The following is a 21543-nucleotide window of genomic DNA, read 5'->3' as shown; positions in this document are numbered from 1 at the left end:
GTGCATCATAAGCATTTGTAAAATTGATTGTTATGTGCATGTTTGTTGTGTGTTGTTTGATTGATTGTTTTCTGTGAAAATAAAGTTGCACAGATTTTAATCGATTATGTTATGAACTGAGTCGATTATAATCTGTGAATGTGTTTCTCTATTTTTGGTAACACTCTGTAATACACGAGTCGACTTTGTCTTTAATGAAACCAATTAATAATCTCTATTTTGAGCTTTCTTATGTTTTGAAAATTTGAAATTTGATAAATTCGATTAAGTTCGGTTTTTGGTGCGAAAATGAATTTTATGGTTCCCTCCAAATTGGTTTTATTGGTCTATTAACTCTAACGAAGAAATTTGTCACTCACGCTTTCTTCGCAAACATTGAAATTCTTTCCTCTTTGGTATTCCGAGATTTATCTTCCAGATTCCTATATTAAATGGCATCCTCTTCATCTCAAAGAAAGAAAGTGAAGACACTAGGCCACAAGAATATGGGTAGAGGATCAACCTTAGACGGATGGATCAACGATGATAGTGTGCAGTTAAATTTCCTAGACTATTGGAAAATGAGGAGGCTGATCACTCACACAAATCTAAAACTGAGTTTTTTCAGGAAAAAGGGATTTATATTTCAAAGTGGGCTGAGATGTAGGGCCTAAAGAAGTTCGTTGAGATGGTTGATTCGTGGTACCCTGAACTTGTAAGGGTCTTTTACTCTAATCTCAAAATAAGTGATGGAACACTCTGTTCCAGAGTTAAGGGTGTAGATATCAAACTGACTGATGAAGTGTGGACAGATATTGCTGGTTTCAAGCTGGGAGGAGAGAAATGTGTCAACACCCAATTTTGTCCGGTAAGTAAATAAATAAAAATAAAAAATAAGAGAATAATAATTAATGGTTGGTACAGAGAAAAAAGGAAAAAGAAATAATAAAATAATTTTCCTTAATGGAGAACACATCACTAGAAAATATTTTTGAAATATTAGTTTGATATGGTAATAATTTGAATCAATATTATGCCAATAATTATAAGCAGTAATTAAAATACTATATTAATATAATTTTTTGCGTCAGTTGCTTTTAAAGAGGAAAATATAATTTTAAAAATTGACAAATTTTCTGACAATAATTATAATCAATGTCTTGAATATTATTTGATTTCTTTTTCTTGGAACCAAGACATTTTCATCCCTATTTTGTTCGTTGTCAATTAATTCACAATTAAGGCAAGATTCCCATAATATTACAATGTGTGTGTATAAATACGCACCCTATCATAGAAAAAGGGGACGAAAAAAAAAATAGAGAGAGACATGGAGAAATAACAAAATAGAAAGAGAGAAATAGAGTATAGAGGAAAATAGGTTCTCACACATAAGGGTTCTGTCAACGACAACCACCAAGGAAGAACTAGGAGAGTACCGAAAGCTAAAAAGGTATATCACCTTTACACCATTGTTTTTCTCTTTTTATTGTACTTTGAAGTTTTTTCTAAAAGGTTTTATTTTTTTACTACACACAAATAACGTTTTTTTAAATCATATTTCTTTTCTTTTTCCTACCATTCTTGAAATAAAAAAACGAAATCTTTAAAACCAAAAAATGTCAATTTTTGTTAAACTAAACCTTTTTTACCAGAACTACGTGATCCCTAATTCTCCATCATAAATGGATATACGTAGGAGCAAGGTCAACCCTTGTGGGTTCACTTTTAAAAAATCTCAAACAATCCATAATTAGTTTTCAACAAACTCACAAACCTTTTTCTAGATAAAGAACTACGTTATCCTTGATTGTCCTTTATAAATGGGTATACACGTATGAGCAAGGTCAATCCTTGTCCGGTTCATAAAATAAAAAATATTTTTTGTTTCTTAACAATTTCTTTATATTTTTATTTTTGGGAAAATTACATATTTTAGAAAACCACGTCAACTTCATACATTTAATTAAAGGTACTGCCTTTGGGCAGGCGCGGTAGGGTGCTAACACCTTCCTTACGCGTAACCGATTCCCGAACCTAAAATCTAGTTTTCGTAGACCATGTCTTATTTTATGGTTTTTCCATAGTTTTACCATAATAAATTATGGTGGCGACTTCCAAAATCTTTTCCTAAACCCATTTGCTTTCGGTTCGTCGTCCGATCGCGATCTCAATTGCGACAAAATGCCATATAGGAATTGAAGGATTTCACAAGTTCTTAGTCTATCAGGATAGTCTAAGAAATCCAAAGGAAATAAGAGATTATTCTCATTATAAAATTGGAGGAATGTAGAAGGATAACAGGTTGGTTGTGTTTGTCATATCCTGGATATTGATTTCAAGGGGGTAGTAACCATGCACAGGCAACTACAAAAGACCTATATCTTCTAAAGGCTATCAAGGAGAACATCCAAGTTGACTAGCCTGCTGCAATATCAGATAACATGCTAAAGCTTACAAGATTCGAGTCAGCCATGCTACCTTACTGTCTATTCATCTCCAAAGTTTTGATTCATTCCGAAGTAGACTGTGTAAATGAGTCAAGCGAGTCATATGGCAGGACAAACATGATTGAAAAATCTGCTTTACATCGCATGGGGCTAAAACATACTCCTGATGGTTGGTAATTTAAAAATGAGTTTGCTGAAGAAGATAATGATGTTGCAGAGTCATCTTCCATTCCCTATAGACCTCGATCTGAAATTGAAAAAGTTCTACTAAAGGAAATAAGATCTTTAAAGATTGTTTGCCAAGGATAAGGCAAGATGTACTGGATAAAAAAGAACATTTGAACTTGGATGCTCATAATGAGGTGGTAGAATCTGAAGAAGGTTCTGGTGAGGAAGGTAGTACACCAGTAGGGAGTGCAGCAGAGGATGTGGAAGAAGATGAAGGACAAGATGACAATGTGGGGGAAGAGAGTAATAGTGACATGCTTCTTAAGACATATCTTAAGAAGAAAAATAAGAAAAATAATTAAGAAATTAATAAATCTAATGCTCTATTGTAGTGTTTTCTGTTTTGTTTGTATTGGTGGCTTTATATGCCACTTGTGTTTTGGCTTGATCTGATTGTACTTCCTGTTTAAATATCAATGAAATCACAGTTTATGGTTAGCTCAATCTGTGAATGAAACCTTATATATGTGATTGAGTGAAACAAATAGTACTTAAATTGATTACACTATGATTATATGCAAACGAAGTATTGCTTACTGTTACATCCATACATTTGTATACTCATATATTATCTGTGATAATTCCTGTACTATATTGATTCTAAAATGCTTGATCTAGAAAGACCATGAAAGGTATTGCAGGAACATGAATTGCTGACAGAGATGATATGGAAAATCAACTTACAGAAAGCAAGAAGTCGATTACAACTGAGATCTAATCGATTGAATATCAACAGGGGTTAAAGATTCCAAACTTTGGGATATCTGTTATCTTTAAATCTTGCTTTATGTTCTGTGAATGTTTATTGTGCTTATATCCCAATGCTTATCCACTCTATCTATGCTCTGAGATGATAAGAGAATAAATTGTGTTTGATGATTGAAATTGTATCAATTATGCTCTGTTATTACTGCTTTACATTTACACTGATACAATGTTGGAATATACTTTTACATGCTCTGATATATAATTTGATTATTGCATTATGCATTTGTGTTTTGATTGAAACATGTATAACGACATGGGGAGCATTGCATATCATTGATCTATTTCACATGTATTCATTTAAGGGGGAGAAAATCCTAAATCATGTGAATAACATTGTTAGGGGGAGCATCATAATTTTTTTTTGATATATATGATGCATCTCTATGTTACTGATTATCTGTGTATCAATTACTGTTTACTTACCTCTTTTGCTAATGCCCAAAGGGGGAGAATTATGATGATTGGTAATTGATTGATAATCTGTATTGTTTTGTGCAACATGGTTGTTTATTAATCATGGCTGTGCATCATCAAAAAAGGGGGAGATTGTTGAGATTGTTGATAGGAGGAGCATAGGTTTAGCTTAACCTACAATCTCAGTAATATATGAGTTTTTGATGATGACAACACATAATTAATAACACATGTGTATTCTGTGTCACATGTTCCATATTTACATGTTATATGCTTTTATTAAGTGTGTTAAATCTGTTTAAGCATATATGAGAGCATGTTTGTGTTATTCATTGCAAATCAGTGTGTTACATATGTGTTTTTATATGTGAAATCATGACATATGATGTTGAAAAGGAAAACCACAAGCACTTATGTTGATTTTTACATGTGTGGCAAAATAACGGTTTTAAGTCGATTTCATTATTGGGTGAATCGATTAAAACTCGTGTCTTTGCACAAACTATTTTCAAATGTGTGGTGATAGTTTTCAAAGAGAAAGTTTTTCAAAACTATGCTTAACATTATTGCATAATCGATTGCATGTGTGCTGTATTCGATTAAGTTAGTTATTGTTTTGAAATACTATTAATGCTTGACATAGTTGTCTAACGGTCATATTTTTTATTATGTTGACCAAGCATTAAATGTTAGTTGACTTCATTAATTGCGCATTCAATTAATTGTTATGATTGTTGCTATCTGTTATAACAAAATTGTTGTATTCGAATGCATTAGTAGCTAAGTCGATTAAAATGCTTCTAAGATGAGTTATTTTATAAATCAACGTAGATTTGAATTCTGTAAGAACATTTGTGATTGTAACATTTTCATATCTTTTGCAGAAAGTTGTGATCTTATAGAAAGTAAAGAAAAGCTCCAAGAAACAAGAGTGACTGTAGTGATCAACTACTTGTGATTTCTTGAAGAGCAAAATTGTTGTGTTTTTCAAAGTCTAATCAACTTGCACATTTGGGTGTCATTGAGAGATCTGATTCTACAATCTTTTAAAGATTGGTTTGAGGTTCCCTATTCTGATTATAGGAAGAAAAGCGTGTGGCGTTCTTCACTTTGAGAGTTTCTCAAAGGGCTTAGACAACATAAGAGGGGATTCTTGCTACTAGTCTTGTTCTGTAATTCCTATATTTTGATTAGAGGGTTAGAGAGGTGTTTTATATTTTTGACGTGTGGTCGCTATAAAAGCCTTATTGTAAAAACCTTGATCATTTTAGTGCATTAGATTCTTGTGGTTGAAAGGATAGTGGATGTAGTGATGGAAGCAGCCTCCACGTTCAAGATTAGAGCAGCTTCTCGGACCAAAAGTGCTAGCGGAATGGAGAATGGATGAAGATGTTCAGGTGCTTGCAAGGTGTTTAAGAAAATGTGTGGTAGTGTTTGGATGTGGTGTGGTGAGGAATTCTAACTCAGACAACCTTCCTTAGGGGAAAGGAGCTAGAGGGAGACAAGCTAAAATAGCTTCAAGCAATGAACTCGAGAGAATGGCTGGATTTCAGCAACATTTCATTATCAAACTCAAGTTATCTTTTACAATGGATCAAGCTCTATTTTATAGATGAAGAGAAGCTTGAGAACGTGCAAGGAAATCTGCATATTTACAATGTGCATGAAGCAAAGCAAGGTGTGCAGGAGAAGCTACTCGTTGGCTGCATGTTTCACGTAGAACATGTTGGAAACATGCTTCAAAGAGAAGAAGCTACGACTGGTGTGTTCCATGTGGTAAATGTGCTTCACGGCTGGCATGTGTTCCACATGAAAATTATGTCAAATGTGCTCCAAACAAAGAAGATGCACGGTTGTATGTGCTTCTCATGCAAAACGTGGAAATTATGCTCCAATGAGAAAAGGCTTTACGGCTTCACTTGTTTCCTTTGTACTTCCTTGCTTGGTAAGCTTCCTAGGATCCTTCCAACCTTTATTATTGTCCTACAAAACAAGGTAAACGGATTTAGTTAAAGAGAATCTATCTAAGACTTAGATAAGGAAAGAGCTTTAGCAATCTTTATTCTACTTCCCTTTCTTTAGTCTTAGTTTTAGTTGATACTTCTTTGGATGGAAAGTCCCTACTTCTCTTCTTTCTCTTTCTTATCTCTCTTCTTCCTTTCTCTCTCTTTCTTTTTCTCTCTTCTCTTCTTCTCTTCTCTCTTCTTCTCTTCTTTCTTTTTCTTCTCTCTCTCTTCTCTTCGTCTTGTCTTATTTCCTCTTGTTGTCTCTCAACATCTCTTTGTAGTTTGTTAACCTTCAACTTTAGTTTCTTAGCCTTTAACTCCTTAAGTCTAATTTCAAATTTTAGTTCTGTAAAAAGGAAACCATTTTCGTTTATGCTTTCGAGAAATATTTTCCCTCTTCAATGTAATCTATCAAGAATTGTAGGTTTCTCTTAATATGTGAAGGGACAAACTCTTTTCTCATGCAAGATTTTAATTCATACCAATCACGAATGGGGGACTTTCTACCTATCCTAACATGATATTGTCTTTCATCCCACCACTCTCTTGCATGCATTTCAAATCTAGATGTGTAGAGACTAAGGACATAAGATTCACTATTGCTAGAAAGGAAATAGGATTCATGTTTACTTTTTCAAGCAATAAATGGAGGCATGTCATTAATTTCCTTTCCCAAGCTAGGTATGTTAATGCACCAATATCCTCCCCAAAGTATGGAATATTTTCCCTAGCTTGATGATATAAATCATCCTCAATCCTCTCAAATTCATGAATGAACAAGTATTCCTTCTAGCTTTGTCATGTTCTCTTTTAATGTCTTTGTAACTAAGTGGCTTATCAAAATAGGAAGATCGAGAGGACCTATATGAAGAAGAAGACCTATAGGAATCATAACAAGACATCAAACTCTTTAGATTTTGGTGAAGGATTTCTAGACAGATTCTAGAGGTAAAATGAACCAAATAGCTCCCAAGAAGGAGAGGTGAGTCACAATGGACAGGCTTAAGAACCTTGTCCTTCCTTAGCCAGAGTTTCTTTGGTTGTTTCTTACCTTGGTGTCTACGTAGAAATCTTTCAAAAACCTTTGGAATGCAAGAATGAAATGCACCTAGAAACCAAATAAAGGTTTATCTATATGAAACGCGCTCCTAAGTACCACAGAGACTTAAAACATAAAAGTCAACAAGTAGTGTAAAGTAAAACAAATGGAAATGAAACAAATGAGACACAACCCTAAGTGAAAGTGCAAGTGACACTTGGAGCCACTTGACACACTTTCACACTAAGAAGCGTAGCCTATCTATTACAATGTTTATTAGTGCTCTTAGAATTTCTTGAAAATCATTTTCCCAAGTCACTTTAAGTTGGAAATGAGAAACAAAAATGAATGAAACTACAAAGGTTCCGTGATATCAAGCCGAAATCACAAGTAAATATTGTTGACAAGTGAACAAAGCCAAGTGTGGCTTCTATTTCAGCTTGGTGGAATGCCAACAATGTGTATTTGTGTTGTTGCTTGGTGCTGAATGATAACAGTTGAAAAACTGTTATTTTCATGCTTAAAATTGATACTAAAAGCAACCTTTAACACTTAGAAACTAGCTTGGAATCATGCTTTTGTTTATATTTTTGGAAATAAGAGAGTTGGACAGGTTTATGCTTGATTTTAGTGTTTTATGCAGGTTTTAAGGTGAATTTGATGAAAGAAGTGAAGAAGGATAGAGATGGAATCAGAAAAGAACTCAAAAAGTGGAAAAGAAGAGAAGCCGTAAGTACTGCTCAACGCCAGTTTACTGCTGAGCGGTAGTAATGAACGCCCATTGGCTTCGCTGAGGGGTGAAAGTGAAGCTGAGGGGAAGAATACAACACACGCACTTACCGTTGAGCGGTAGTTTACCTCTGAGCGCCATTATTTTGGGCTTAGGCCCACTTTTCTGTAATATTTCGAATAGTATATAACCTTTAGGACTTCCTAGGGTTTGTATCTTTGGTAGAGTACGAAGCAAAAACACACCTTTCCACCCCTTGGAGGAAGATCTTGGATGCTAAGGCTACCTACTCATCTTTCTAGGGTTCTATCTTCCACTCTTTCATTGTATTTCATCTAGTTTCACCATGAATATGGTGAACTAAACTCTTCTTGTTGCTGGGGAATCAATGTAATCTTTTAAAGCTCTCATATATGGAATTTTGTGTTTAAACATCATATCTATGATACATGCTTTCTTTCATCATTAGTTAGGGTTTTTCCTCTTTGCTCAAAGCATGCATTGTTTAACTCATTCAATGTCAGGATTATTGATTTTCTCGATATGCAGACATACGGGGAAATCTACGACTAAGGAAATTCTCCCAAAACCAATATTGCCTAGACATAGGGATATGAGGGTTGGTTGCCTTTAAGCTTCTCTTCAGAATTAATTATGAGGGATGCTAGGAATTGTATGAACTCATAATTAAGGATAGGCTTTCTTCACCAAGACATCGGGTTTAAGGTAATTTAGAGAGTGGCATTAACATTGATGAAAAGAATCATGAATTCCTAAAATATATTAGAGTGGATAAGATGAAATTGATTACCCCAACAACATACTCATCCATATAATTCGTTCAGTGTTTGTGTTCTTCTTTCCCATTGATCATCACATGCATAAATGTTTACTTTTTGTCTTTTGCATTTGAAACTTATAACAATTTGTTCACAAGTCTTAAATAATCAAGAAATCATATAACTAACTAGGTCGTGAGTCCTTTGGGAGAACGATACTTGGTCTTACTGAGTTTATTACTTGATACGATTCGGTCACACATGCCGAGGGTTAAACAAGTTTTTGGCGCCGTATTTCGGTGTTCATAAATTTGTCATCAAGTTTTTGGCACCATTGCCGGGGACTCGTGGTTTAACTAGTTCATTTGTATGATTATTGATTATATTTGACTTGAATTTTGAACTTTGAAATTTTGAATTTTGAAATTTGAATTTTTGTTTTTATTTTCTGTTTTTTATTTTTTTGTTTTTATTTTCTGTTTTTTATTTTTCTGTTTTTATTTTCTGTTTTTATTTTCTGTTTTTATTTTTCGGTTATTATTTTATTTTATTTTATTTTTCTGTTTTTATTTTCTTTTTTTATTTTTCGGTTATTATTTTATTTTCTTTTATTTTCTGTTTTTATTTTTCTGTTTTTATTTTATCCTCTTATCTCTTATTTTATATCTTTTATATCTTTTTGTGCTAACAAATTTTTCTAGAGAACTTTTCCTTCCTCCGGAAATTCTTTTACAACCTTGACCAGGTTCTTACCATAACACTGAGGAGATCGAGAATAATAATGTTAGACGGACTCTTGCAGATTACACTAATGTAGTTGGACCTCAGCATTTCAATAGCATAGCAAGACCGAGAGTCAATGTAGCTAATATGGAGGTGAAACCGGCATTAATCCAACTGGTTAAGAGTAATCCATTTAATGGGTTGTCTCATGAAAGCCCATATGAGTCCCTCACAACTTTTAATGAAATTTGCAATACAGTGAAGATAAATGGGGTGTCTGACGAAGCAATCAAACTTAGCCTGTTTTCATTCTCATTGGGAGGCAACGCTAAGCTTTAGCTGAACTCTTTTCCAGAAGGGAGCTTTACAGAGTGGGAAGCAATGGTTACAAAATTTTTGAAGAAATACTTTCCACAATCCAAGGTAAATAAAGGAAGCAAGAGATATCATCTTTTAGGCAAGGCATGGAGGAATTATTAGGTCATGCATGGGACAGATATAAAAGCCTATTAAGAAAGACTCCCACGCATGAATTAGATGAAGTAGAAGTAGTCATATTCTTCCTTAGAGGTCTTGGTTCACAAACCAAGTTGATGCTAGACGCCTCAGCTGGAGGCAATATCAAATGGAAGACTCCAGAGGAAGCCACTAAAATAATTGAAAACAGGGCTACTAATGATAATGAGCTGAACAGTAAAAGAGGAGCTCCTATTCAACAAAAAGGAGTTCTACAGTTGCAATCCAATGATGCCTTGATAGCTCAGAACAAGAAAATAACTCAACAATTGGAGAATCTCACAAAGGCACTTGCACAACTTCTGATAACAGTTGAAAAACTGTTATTTTCATGCTTAAACTTGATACTAAAAGCAACCTTTAACACTTAGAAACTAGCTTGAAATCATACTTTTGGTTATATTTTTAGAAATAAGAGAGCTGGACAGGTTTATGCTTGATTTCAGTGTTTTTATGCAGGTTTTAAGATGAATTTGGTGAAAGAAGTGAAGAAGGATAGAGATGGAATCAGAAAAGACATCAAAAAGCGCAAAACGAGAAGTCGCAAGTACCGCTGAGCGGCAGTTTACCGCTGAGCGGCACTCAGAAACCCACGTTGGCTCCGCTGAGGGGTGAAAAGGCCGCTGAGGGGAGAAAAACAACTCAGGCACTTACCCCTGAGCGGTAGTTTACCGTGGAGCGGCACTATTTTGGGCTTGGGCCTAATTTTCTGTAATTTTAGAATAGTGTATAAGCTTTAGGACGTCCTAGGGTTTGGATCTTTGGCTGAGACGAAGCAAACACTCACTTTTCCACCCCTTGAAGGAAGATCTTGGATGCTCAGGCTACCTCCTCCTCTTTCTAGGGTTCTATCTTTCATTCTTTCATTATTGTTCATCTAGTTTCACCATGAATATGGTGAACTAAACCTTGTATTGTTGTTGGTGAATCAATGTAGTCTTGTGAAACTCTCATATATGGAATTTGTGTTTTAACGTCTTATATTAAGATATATGCTTTCTTTCATCTTTAGTTAGGGTTTTTCCTCTTTGCTTATTGCTTGCTTTGTTTAACTCATTCATTGCCATGATTATTGATTTTGTCGATACGGGAACGTACGGGGAAGTCTAGATCCGGGGAATTTCTCCCAATAGCATATTGGTTGCCTTTAAGCTCCTGCACTTTAAGAACTAATTACTAGGAATGCTAGGAATTGTATGAACTCGTAATTAAGGATAGGCCTTCTTGCAAGGTGATTTAGAGAGTGGCATTAGCATTGATGATAAGAATGATGAATTCCTAAAAGTATATGAGAGTGGATAAGATAAATTGATAACCCCAACAACATACTCATCCATCTAATTCATTGAAGTGTTTGTATTCTATTTTTCTCCATTGATCAAATTCATGCATACATATTTAATTACCGTCTCTTGCATTGAAACCTACAATCAATTGTTTACAAGTCTTAAATAATCAACAAATCATATAACTAACTAGGCCGTGAGTCCTTTGGGAAAAAGATACTTGGTCTTACCTAGTTTTAATACTTGATACGATTCGGTCACACTTGCCGATTGTTAAACAAGTTTGTGGCGCCGTTTTTCGGTGTTCATAAATTTGTCATCAAGTTTTTGGCGCCGTTGCCGGGGACTCGTGGTTTAACTAGTTCATTTGTGTGATTATTGATTATCTTTGACTTGAATTTTGAATTTTGAATTTTGAATTTCTGTTTTTTATTTTTTCTATTTTTATTTTATTTTATTTTATTTTATTTTCTGTTTTATTTTTCTGTTTTTATTTTATCTTCTTACTCTTATCTTATATCTTCTTTTATATCTTTTTGTGCTAACCAATTTTTCTAGGGTTTTGTTTTCTTGTGTATGCAGGAAGCAATCCGAACTAGGAGCAAGAAAACTGCAGAACCTCTTCTTGAAGGTTTAGACGAGAGTAGACGGAGGAGAAGAATCCGTACATCTAGAGAACTTTTTCCTCCTCCGGAAACTCTGTTACAACCATCACCACAAGGTTCTGAACATAGCACTGAAAATATGGAGAATAATAATGCCAGAAGAACTCTTGCAGATTACACAAATATAGCTGGACCTCAACACTTTAACAGCATAGCAAGACCAAGGGTCAATGCAGTCAACATGGAGGTTAAGCCAGCATTAATTCAACTGGTGAAGAGTAATCAATTTAATGGGTTGTCTCACGAAAGCCCATATGAGCACCACACAACTTTTAATGAGATTTGCAACACGGTGAAAATAAATGGGGTGCCGGACGAAGCAATCAAATTTAGCTTGTTTCCATTCTCATTAGGAGGCAACGCTAAACTTTGGTTAAATTCTTTTCCAGAAGAAAGCTTTACAGAGTGGGAAGCAGTGGTTACCAAGTTCCTAAACAAATACTTTCCACAATCAAAAGTAAATAAAGGGAAGCAAGAGATTTCATCATTCAGGCAAGGCATGGAGGAATCACTGGGGCATGCATGGGACAGGTATAAAAGCTTATTAAGAAAGACACCCACGCATGGCTTTGACGATGTGCAAGTAGTCCTAATCTTCCTTGGAGGTCTTGGTTCACAAAACAAGATGATGCTTGACGCCTCAGCAGGAGGAAATATCAAATGGAAAACTCCAGAGGAAGCTACAAAAATCATTGACAATATGGCTACTAGTGACAATGAACTCAACAGTGAAAGCAGATATCTTAGTTAGAAGGAGTTGTTGATGCTCTGCTTATTCAAAATAAAATTATTTCTCAACAGTTCGAAGAAGTAATTATGAAACTTTCTCAATTACCACAAGAAATACAAAAGGTTTCAATGGTTCAATGGCAACAGCAAAAATGGCAAATGCAATCTACTCCATCTGAGAAGACAACCAAACTTGACGAGACTTTCCAAAATTCTTGAAGACGAATGCATCTTATTGTAAGAATGTGGAAGTTGCATTTGAAAATATGAAGATCCATATTGAGCGAATAGTTGACAAGATGAAAAATGGTAATATCATAAAGGAGTGTAAAACTATTGTGACCAGAAGTGGTAAGGTGCTAGAGGAGAGAAAAAAGAAAGAGAGGAGAAAGAAAATGAGAGTGAAAAAGAAACATGTGAGTGGAAAGAAAGAGTTGAGAGAGAAAAAAAGAAAGAAGAAGATGAAAAGAAAGAAAAAAAAAGAGAGAGAAGAGAGAGATGAGAGACAAAAAGAAAGAGAGTTTGAAAAACCACTTCCTTATCCAAAGAGCTATTCAAGGAAGGAGAAAGAAAAACAACTGGAAAGATTCATGGAGCTATTTAAGAAGCTGGAGATCACTATACCATTCTCTGAAGCATTGCAACAGATGCCATCATATGCAAAGTTTTTGAAGGAACTTTACAAAGAAAAACAAGTACATTGAAAGGAAACTATCAAGGTACAGGGTAACTGCAGTGCAATCATACAGAAATTACCTCCTAAGCTTAAAGATCCAGGAAGCTTCACTATTCCATGCACCATAGGAGACTTGGAAGTTGGAAGAGCATTGATTGATTTGGGAGCTAGCATTAATTTAATGTCGTTATCCATGTGTAGAACAATTAAGGTTTGGAAATCAAACCAACCAGAATGGCTCTTCAACTGGCGGACAGGTCTCTTAAATATCCATATGGAGTGGTTGAAGACGTTTTAGTGAAGGTTGACAAATTTGTATTCCCAGTAGATTTTATTGTAATGGAGATGGAAGGGAATAGTGATGTACCTCTCATTCTTGGGAGACCTTTTATGAAGACTGCTAGAGTTTTAATTGATGTAGAGAATGGTAAGCTTAAATTGAGAGTTGATGATGAAGAAGTCACTTTTGACGTATCCAAGGCCATGACATATCCAAATGATGATAAAGCATGTTTTCAATTTGATGAACTCGATGAAGTTTGTATGGTGCAAGAAAGGATGGTGCGGTATGTTTCTCCACTAGAGAAAACTCTTATTGATGCTTGTGAAGATTTAGATGAAGAAGAAGAGAAATTAATTGATGAATGTCTGATGGACTTGGAAACATTGAAAAAGAGTCCAGTGGAAGATCCAATGTTTGAAATAATTGAAAAGGAAGAAGAAGTCAAAGCAAAGCCGCTAGAATTAAAAAGATTACCAGCACATCTGAAGTATGTTTTTCTAGAAGAAGATGGAATAAAGCCAGTCATCATCAGTAACTCTTTATCTCTACAAGAAGAAGAACAGCTGATAGAAATTCTGAAAGCTAACAAAGAAGCAATTGGGTGTCAATCTCAGATCTTAAAGGTATTAGCCCAACTTATTGTATGCATAAGATCTTTATGGAAGAGGATTATAAACCGAGTGCTCAACCACAAAGAAGGTTAAATCCTGTAATGAAGGAGGTGGTTAGAAAAGAAGTATTGAAACTGTTAGAAGCTGGTATCATTTATCCAATCTCTAATAGTGAATGGGTGAGTCCAGTACAGGTGGTTCCAAAGAAAGGTGGGATGACAGTAATTCATAATGATAAGAATGAACTTATCCCTACTCGGACAGTTACTGGATGGCGGATGTGCATTGATTACAGGAAGCTAAATAAAGCCACTAGGAAGGATCATTTTCCTCTTCCTTTCATGGACCAGATGTTAGAAAGATTATCAGGTCAAGCTTTCTATTGTTTTCTAGATGGATACTCTGGATACAATCAAATTGTGGTAGATCCAAAAGACCAGGAGAAGACGGCCTTTACTTGTCCTTTTGGTATCTTTGCTTATAAAAAGATGTCGTTTGGATTATGTAATGCTCCAGCTACATTTCAAAGGTGTATGCAGGCAATTTTTGCAGATCTCTTAGAAAAATGCATTGAAGTATTCATGGATGATTTTTCAGTTTTTTGGAAATTCTTTCCAAAGGTGTTTGGCTAATTTGAACACTGTTCTTAAAAGATGTGTTCAGACAAATCTTGTTCTTAATTGGGAGAAATGTCATTTCATGGTAACTGAAGGAATTGTGCTGGGACATAAAATTTCTGCTAAAGGAATTGAGGTAGATAAAGCTAAAGTAGAAGTCATTGAGAAACTGCCTCCACCAACAAATGTAAGGGGGATTAGGAGTTTTCTCGGTCATGCTGGGTTCTATAGAAGATTCATTAAAGACTTCTCAAAAATTGCTAAACCATTGAGTAATCTTTTGATGAAGGACGCTCCTTTTGTGATGAATGAAGAATGTTTGAAAGCTTTTGACATATTGAAGAGCAAATTAGTGTTAGCTCCAGTAATTGTAGCCCAGATTGGAATAGAAATTTTGAATTAATGTGTGATGCAAGTGATTATGCAATAGGAGTTGTTCTTGGCCAGCGAAAAGAACAAATTTTTCATCCAATTTATTATGCCAACAAAGTTCTGAATGATGCTCAGTTGAATTATGCTACCACAGAGAAAGAATTTCTAGCTATAGTGTATGCTCTAGAAAAATTTAGACCTTATCTTATTGGGTCTAAGGTGATTATCTATACAGATCATGCAGCTATCAAATATTTGTTGACAAAGCCAGATTCTAAGCCACGACTGATTAGATGGGTACTACTCTTGCAAGAATTTGATGTGGAAATCCGTGATAAGAAAGGAAGTGAGAACTTGATTGCTGATCATTTGTCACGGTTAGTCAACAAGAAGGTCACTAGCAAGGAATCAGAGATCTGGGAATCTTTTTCAGATGAAGCACTCATGTATATTCAGCAGAGGCCATGGTTTGCTGATATGGCTAATTTCAAAGCTGCAAGGGTTATGCTAGAAGATTTAACTTGGCAACAAAGAAAGAAATTTTTGCATGATGCCAAGCAGTTTGTCTGGGATGATCCTTATTTGTTCAAGATTGGAGCAGATAATCTTCTGAGGAGATGTGTGACAAATGAAGAAGCAGAAGGAATTCTCTGGCATTGTCATGATTCACCTTATGGAGGACATTTTAATGGAGAAAGAACAGCAACAAAAGTTCTTCAATCAGGGTTTTATTGGCCAACTTTATTTAAAGATGCTCATAATCATGCTAGAAATTGTGATAAGTGTCAAAGAGCAGAGACGATCACTAAACGTCATGAGATGCCATTACAAGGCATTTTAGAGGTTAAGGTTTTTGATTGTTGGGGTATTGACTTTGTGGGACCTTTTCCTCCATCTTTCAACAATGAATATATTTTGGTAGCAGTGGATTATGTGAGTAAATGGGTGGAAGCATTAGCTTGTCCTAAAAATGATGCTAGCACAGTAATTAAATTTTTGAAGAAGCAGATATTTTCACGTTTTGGCACTCCAAGAGTGTTGATTGGTGATGGAGGATCTCATTTTTGCAATTATCAGCTAGATAAAGTACTCAAACATTATGGAGTGAAACATAAGGTAGCTGCACCTTATCATCCACAAACCAATGGACAAGCTGAGGTATCTAACAGAGAAAAAAAAAGGATCTTGGAAAAAACAGTGACTTCATCAAGAAAGGATTGATCACTAAAGCTGGATGATGCTCTTTGGGGTTATAGGACGGCAATGAAGACTTCTATGGGACTATCACTGTTTCAATTAGTCTATGGGAAAGCATGTCATTTGCCAATAGAGTTGGAGCATAAAGCATTGTGGGCTTTGAAATTCTTGAATTTTGAGCCTTATGAAACTCAAGGTACACGCAGAAGGCAGATCTTGGAGCTTGAAGAAATATGATTACATGCATATGATTCATCCAAGGCTTATAAATATAAGATCAAATTCTATCATGACAGGAAGTTGGTAAATAAAGTTTTTAATCCAGGACAACAGGTACTATTATTCAATTCAAGATTGAAGATATTCCCTGGGAAATTGAAGACAAAATGGTCAGGACCATTTGTAGTAAAAGGAGTGCATCCACATGGAGCAATTGAAATATTTAATCCAGCTGCTGATGCTCCACAGAAAAGCTGGGTGGTGAATGGTCAACGCCTCAAGCCTTACTTAGGAGGAGAAGTGCAACATTTTTCCACAATGATGCAGTTGGTTGATCCTTGAAAGTTCGGGTCAGGCTCGTGACGTTAAACAAGCGCTTACTGGGAGGCAACCCAGTGTTCTGAACTTGATTACTGTTTTTTTTAGAATAGGGTTTGATGTACTCAATTGGAAACTTTGTCTGGTATAATGGTTTGCTTATGATTGTGATTGTTTGATAAGTGATGCTTGATGATACTTTGATATGGATTGATGTTGAGATGTACATTATATGTTTATACAGATGATTCACAAGCTTTGTGAACAAATGCAAGATGTTGTGATTGTGATTATGATTCTAAGCAGGATGTTATATGTGGAATGTGAATGAGCTTATATGTGAGGTTTTGAGCTCCAGAGTTGTTATTGTTGAATACTATTATTGTGGAAACATGAATGACTTTGCCCAGGTTTTCTATGATTGAATTACTTGCTTGTTTGCATCATATGATCAAGGCCATTTGTTGGTAACCCTTATATTAGCCAATTTCATGATTAGCCACTAAAAGAGAACACTATGTGTTCTATCCTTTGAACCCTTAGCCTTGAACATGATTTGGAAACCCTTGTTGAAAAGCTTTACCTTGAGTTAAGTAGAAAATATTTTGTGGTAGGTAGAGTGAATGAGTGATTACCTCTTATACACTTGTGTTTGAGTGAAACACTTTACCTAGTGAGGAAATATTCATTGAGCACATGAACATCCATGTTTAGTTGATTGATCATTCATGAAAAATAGCATTTGTTGGATATTAAGTGACTTTGTGAACACCAAAGCATGTGCACGTCTTGATTGAAATCTTTGTCATGAGTTTGATTGAAGTCTTTACTTATCTTGAAAGAAGATTTTTGAATGAGTGAACCATTATACAGATTGGTAGAAGATTGAGTTACATCTTGTTTGCTTGAGGACAAGCAAAGTTCTAAGTTTGGGGTTGTGATAACAGTTGAAAAACTGTTACTTTCATGCTTAAAATTGATACTAAAAGCAACCTTTAACACTTAGAAACTAGCTTGAAATCATACTTTTGGTTATATTTTTAGAAAGGTTTAATGTCTCGGTAGGTCCCTATTTTTGGCGTGAATCTCAAATAGGTCCTTTTTCTTTTCGGCGTCTCAATTGGGTCCTTTTTTGTGTAAAATTGCAGCAATTAGGGGTCTGCCGTCAAATTCAACAAACGGCCGTTTAAATTTGGCCTACGTGGTATTCATTATCTGACGTGGCATTTAACATATATATATATATATATATATATTTCTGTAGTGGTCCTAAAAATGAGTAGAAAATTTACATTCAGAGGGATGAAAGAGAGTTAAAAAGAGGTAAAAGAAAAAAAAAGGTGGATGCCTGTCATCTATATCCTGCTCGTCGTGGTCATTTATGGAGGATGCGGAAGAGCTCTCTTCCATCTGCTGTTCGGCTAACTTATCCGTCAGATACATCTTAGCCATATCATCGTCGTTGTCCAGCAAGTGCTCCAATTCATCCCTCACCTGAACAAATGATCAAACAATGAAATAATCAAACCCCCGGAAGCCCATGCCATGCATCAATCACACCCACCAACCTTCTGAACACGGCCAGTGATGGCGACCAATCGGTTCTTAATTTGACGAACGCGTTCCAAATTGAGAGTACTGATCTTGGATGTGAGCTTGTCCAAGGCGGGATGAGCCTCCTGCTCCAACGTCTTTGCCTGTGAGTCATCAGAGAGAGATTTAGGGTCAAGACAGAGGGAAATTGTCGGCAAGAAATGAAAAGAAGAGAAGAGGGAAGCACGGATCTCGTTCTCCAATACGCTACAGGCGGCTTCAAGGCAGGCCTCCAGGGCCACGAATTCGAAAGGGAGAATCTTGATGGCATCGGGGACGTGGTCGTGGTCGGGGTCGGAGTCGGTGTGGTGGTCGTGATGTTTGGAAGAGAAGGCCTGGTGGTGGCGGAGGATCCTGGCCTGGAGCTCTTGGACGAAGGGGGTGACGGAGGGGTCACGTGAGTTGAGGAGGAGGACCTCGTGGGCGGTGATGATAACCAAGAAAAAGAAAAGAAAAAAAAAGGAGAAATATTGCAGCACAAAAAAATCAAGAACCACAAAAAAGGGTCCAAGAAAAATCAAGAACCACAAAAAAGGGTCCAAGAAAAACCCTGTTCCTGTAACTTCTTGATTCTCTGACAACATACTCCATTGTTTCCACAAACAGATTCAAGCTTCTGATCGGTGGCACATAAAGGGTCAGAGGAACTGTGGAGAAAGCCACTGTGAAGAACAGCTGCAACATTTCTTCTTCTTTTTCTAATTCTTTTATGACCCACTTGGAGAAAGCTTGCAAAGGTGGAAGCTTTGGATTTGGATTTGGATTCGGGTTTTGTTTGAGTTTCTGAAATTTTTGTGAATGGTGTTAGAGAAGAAGAAAGAAAGACTTTGACTAATAAAACGTGGCATTTAAAACGATTTTAAAAAATGTGTTTCGAAATTTAAATGACACGTAACTGCACTGAACCATGCCACCTAACAATACTGTAACGGCCGTTTGTCTAATTTAACGGCAGGCCTGTAATTGATTCAATTTTACAAAAACAAGGACTCAATTGATACGCCAAAAATAAAGAGGACCTATTTGAAATTCATGACCAAAATAGGGACCTACGGAGACATTAAACCTTTTAGAGTTAAGAGAGCTGGACAGGTTTATGCTTGATTTCAGTGTTTTTATGCAGGTTTTAAAATGAATTTGGTGAAAGAAGTGAAGAAGGATAGAGATGGAATCAGAAAAGACATCAAAAAGTGAAAAAGGAGAAGTCGTAAGTACCGCTCAGCGGCAGTTTACCGCTGAGCGGCACTCAAAAACCCACGTTGGCTCCGTTGAGGGGTGAAAAGGCCGCTGAGGGGAGAAAAACAACTCACGCACTTAACGCTGAGCGGTAGTTTACCGCTGAGCGGCACTATTTTGGACTTGGTCCTAATTTTCTGTACTTTTAGAATAGTATATAAGCTTTAGGACGTTCTAGGGTTTGGATCTTTGGCTGAGACGAAGCAAACACTCACTTTTCCACCCCTTGAAGGAAGATCTTGGATGCTCAGGCTACCTCCTCCTCTTTCTAGGGTTCTACCTTTCATTCTTTCATTATTGTTCATCTAGTTTCACAATGAATATGGTGAACTAAACCTTGTATTGTTGTTGGGGAATCAATGTAGTCTTGTGAAACTCTCATATATGGAATTTGTGTTTTAACGTCTTATATTAAGATATATGCTTTCTTTCATCTTTAGTTAGGGTTTTTCCTCTTTGCTTATTGCTTGCTTTGTTTAACTCATTCATTGCCATGATTATTGATTTCGTCGATACAGGAACGTACGCGGAAATCTAGATCCGGGGAATTTCTCCCAATAGCATATTGGTTGCCTTTAAGCTCCTGCACTTTAGAACTAATTACTAGGAATGCTAGGAATTGTATGAACTCGTAATTAAGGATAGGTCTTCTTGCAAGGTGATTTAGAGAGTGGCATTAGCATTGATGAAAAGAATGATGCATTCCTAAAAATATATGAGAGTGGATAAGATGAAATTGATAGCCCCAACAATATACTCATCCATCTAACTCATTGAAGTGTTTATATTCTGTTTTTCTCCATTGATCAAATTCATGCATACATATTTAATTACTGTCTCTTGCATTTAAACCTACAATCAATTTGTTCTTATGTCTTAAATAATCAACAAATCATATAGCTAAACTAGGCCGTGAGTCCTTTGGGAAAACGATACTTGGTCTTACCTTGTTTTATTACTTGATACGATTCGGTCACACTTGCCGATTGTAAAACAAGTTTGTGGCGTCGTTTTTTGGTGTTCATAAATTTGTTATCAAGTTTTTGGCGCTGTTGTCGGGGACTCGTGGTTTAACTAGTTCATTTGTGTGATTATTGATTATCTTTGACTTGTTTTTGAATTTTGAAATTTGAATTTCTGTTTTTTATTTTTTCTGTTTTTATTTTATTTTATTTTTATTTTTTGTTTTTATTTTATCTTCTTATCTCTGATCTTATATCTTCTTTTATATCTTTTTGTGCTAACCAATTTTTCTAAAGTGTGACCACTGAAATAATTGAAAACATGGGTACTAATGATAATGAGCTGAACAGTGAAAGAGGAGCTCCTATTCAACAAAAAGGAGTTCTACAGTTGCAATCCAATGATGCCTTGTTAGCTCAGAACAAGAAAATAACTCAACAATTGGAGAATCTCACAAAGGCACTTGCACAACTGCCAAAAGAGTTAAAGACTGTTGCACAGGTTCAACCACAAATGTGTGAATTATGTGGTGGTGACCATATCAATGGTCAATGCGCCTTTCTAGTGGAAGCTTTAGAGGATGTTAACTTCATGGCCAATCAATTTCCATACCGTCAGGGGAATTTTAATCAAGGATGGAAACCACACCCAAGTATTGGTCAAGGACAAAGTGGGAAAGCTGGACAATCAGGGCAATTCAACAAGCAACAACAACAACCAACCTTATGGCAACAAATGGCTACACTTAAATGAAATATCAATAAGGATGGAAGAAACTCTTCAGCAATTCATACAGGCAACTGCATCCACTCAAAAGAGCACTAAAGTTGCTATTAAGAACTTGGAGATGCAAGTGGGTCAAATTACTAAGCAGTTGGAAGAAAAGCCTGACAAAAATTTTGGTGCTAATACTGAGGTTAACCCCAGGGAAGAATGTAAGGTGTTAGTGAGTTCAAATGTTGAAACAATTGAGTTAGAAAGAGAGAAAGAAAAAGAAGAGAGAAAAAGAAAAAGAAGAGAGAAAAGAGAAAGAAGAGGTAAGAGAGATAAAGAGTGAAGACATTCTTCCTTTTCCAACAGATCATGAGAAACAATTTGACTTTACAAAAATATTTAAGATGTTGGATAATGATGTACCTTTTAAGG

The 21543-nt window shown here is 35.8% G+C and overlaps 1 protein-coding gene across 1 annotated transcript; it reads right to left on the bottom strand.

Moving 5' to 3' along the window:
* Positions 1–17841: 17841 nt before the first annotated feature.
* Positions 17842–18782, bottom strand: LOC148205247 (magnesium transporter MRS2-3-like). The gene is made up of 2 exons (XM_088104085.1): positions 18174–18782; positions 17842–18099 (listed from the first exon to the last, which is right to left on the bottom strand). Exons 1-2 carry the CDS (start codon positions 18780–18782, stop codon positions 17875–17877), a joined length of 834 nt encoding a protein of 277 aa, XP_087960211.1. The 3' UTR covers positions 17842–17874.
* Between the last annotated feature and the right edge of the window lie 2761 nt (positions 18783–21543).

Source organism: Vigna umbellata, chromosome 1 (assembly GCF_029865625.1).
Source record: "Vigna umbellata cultivar VRB3 chromosome 1, Vumbellata_1.0, whole genome shotgun sequence".
In the NCBI taxonomy this organism is placed as follows: domain Eukaryota; kingdom Viridiplantae; phylum Streptophyta; class Magnoliopsida; order Fabales; family Fabaceae; genus Vigna; species Vigna umbellata.
This window is presented reverse-complemented; position numbering and strand designations above follow the sequence as displayed.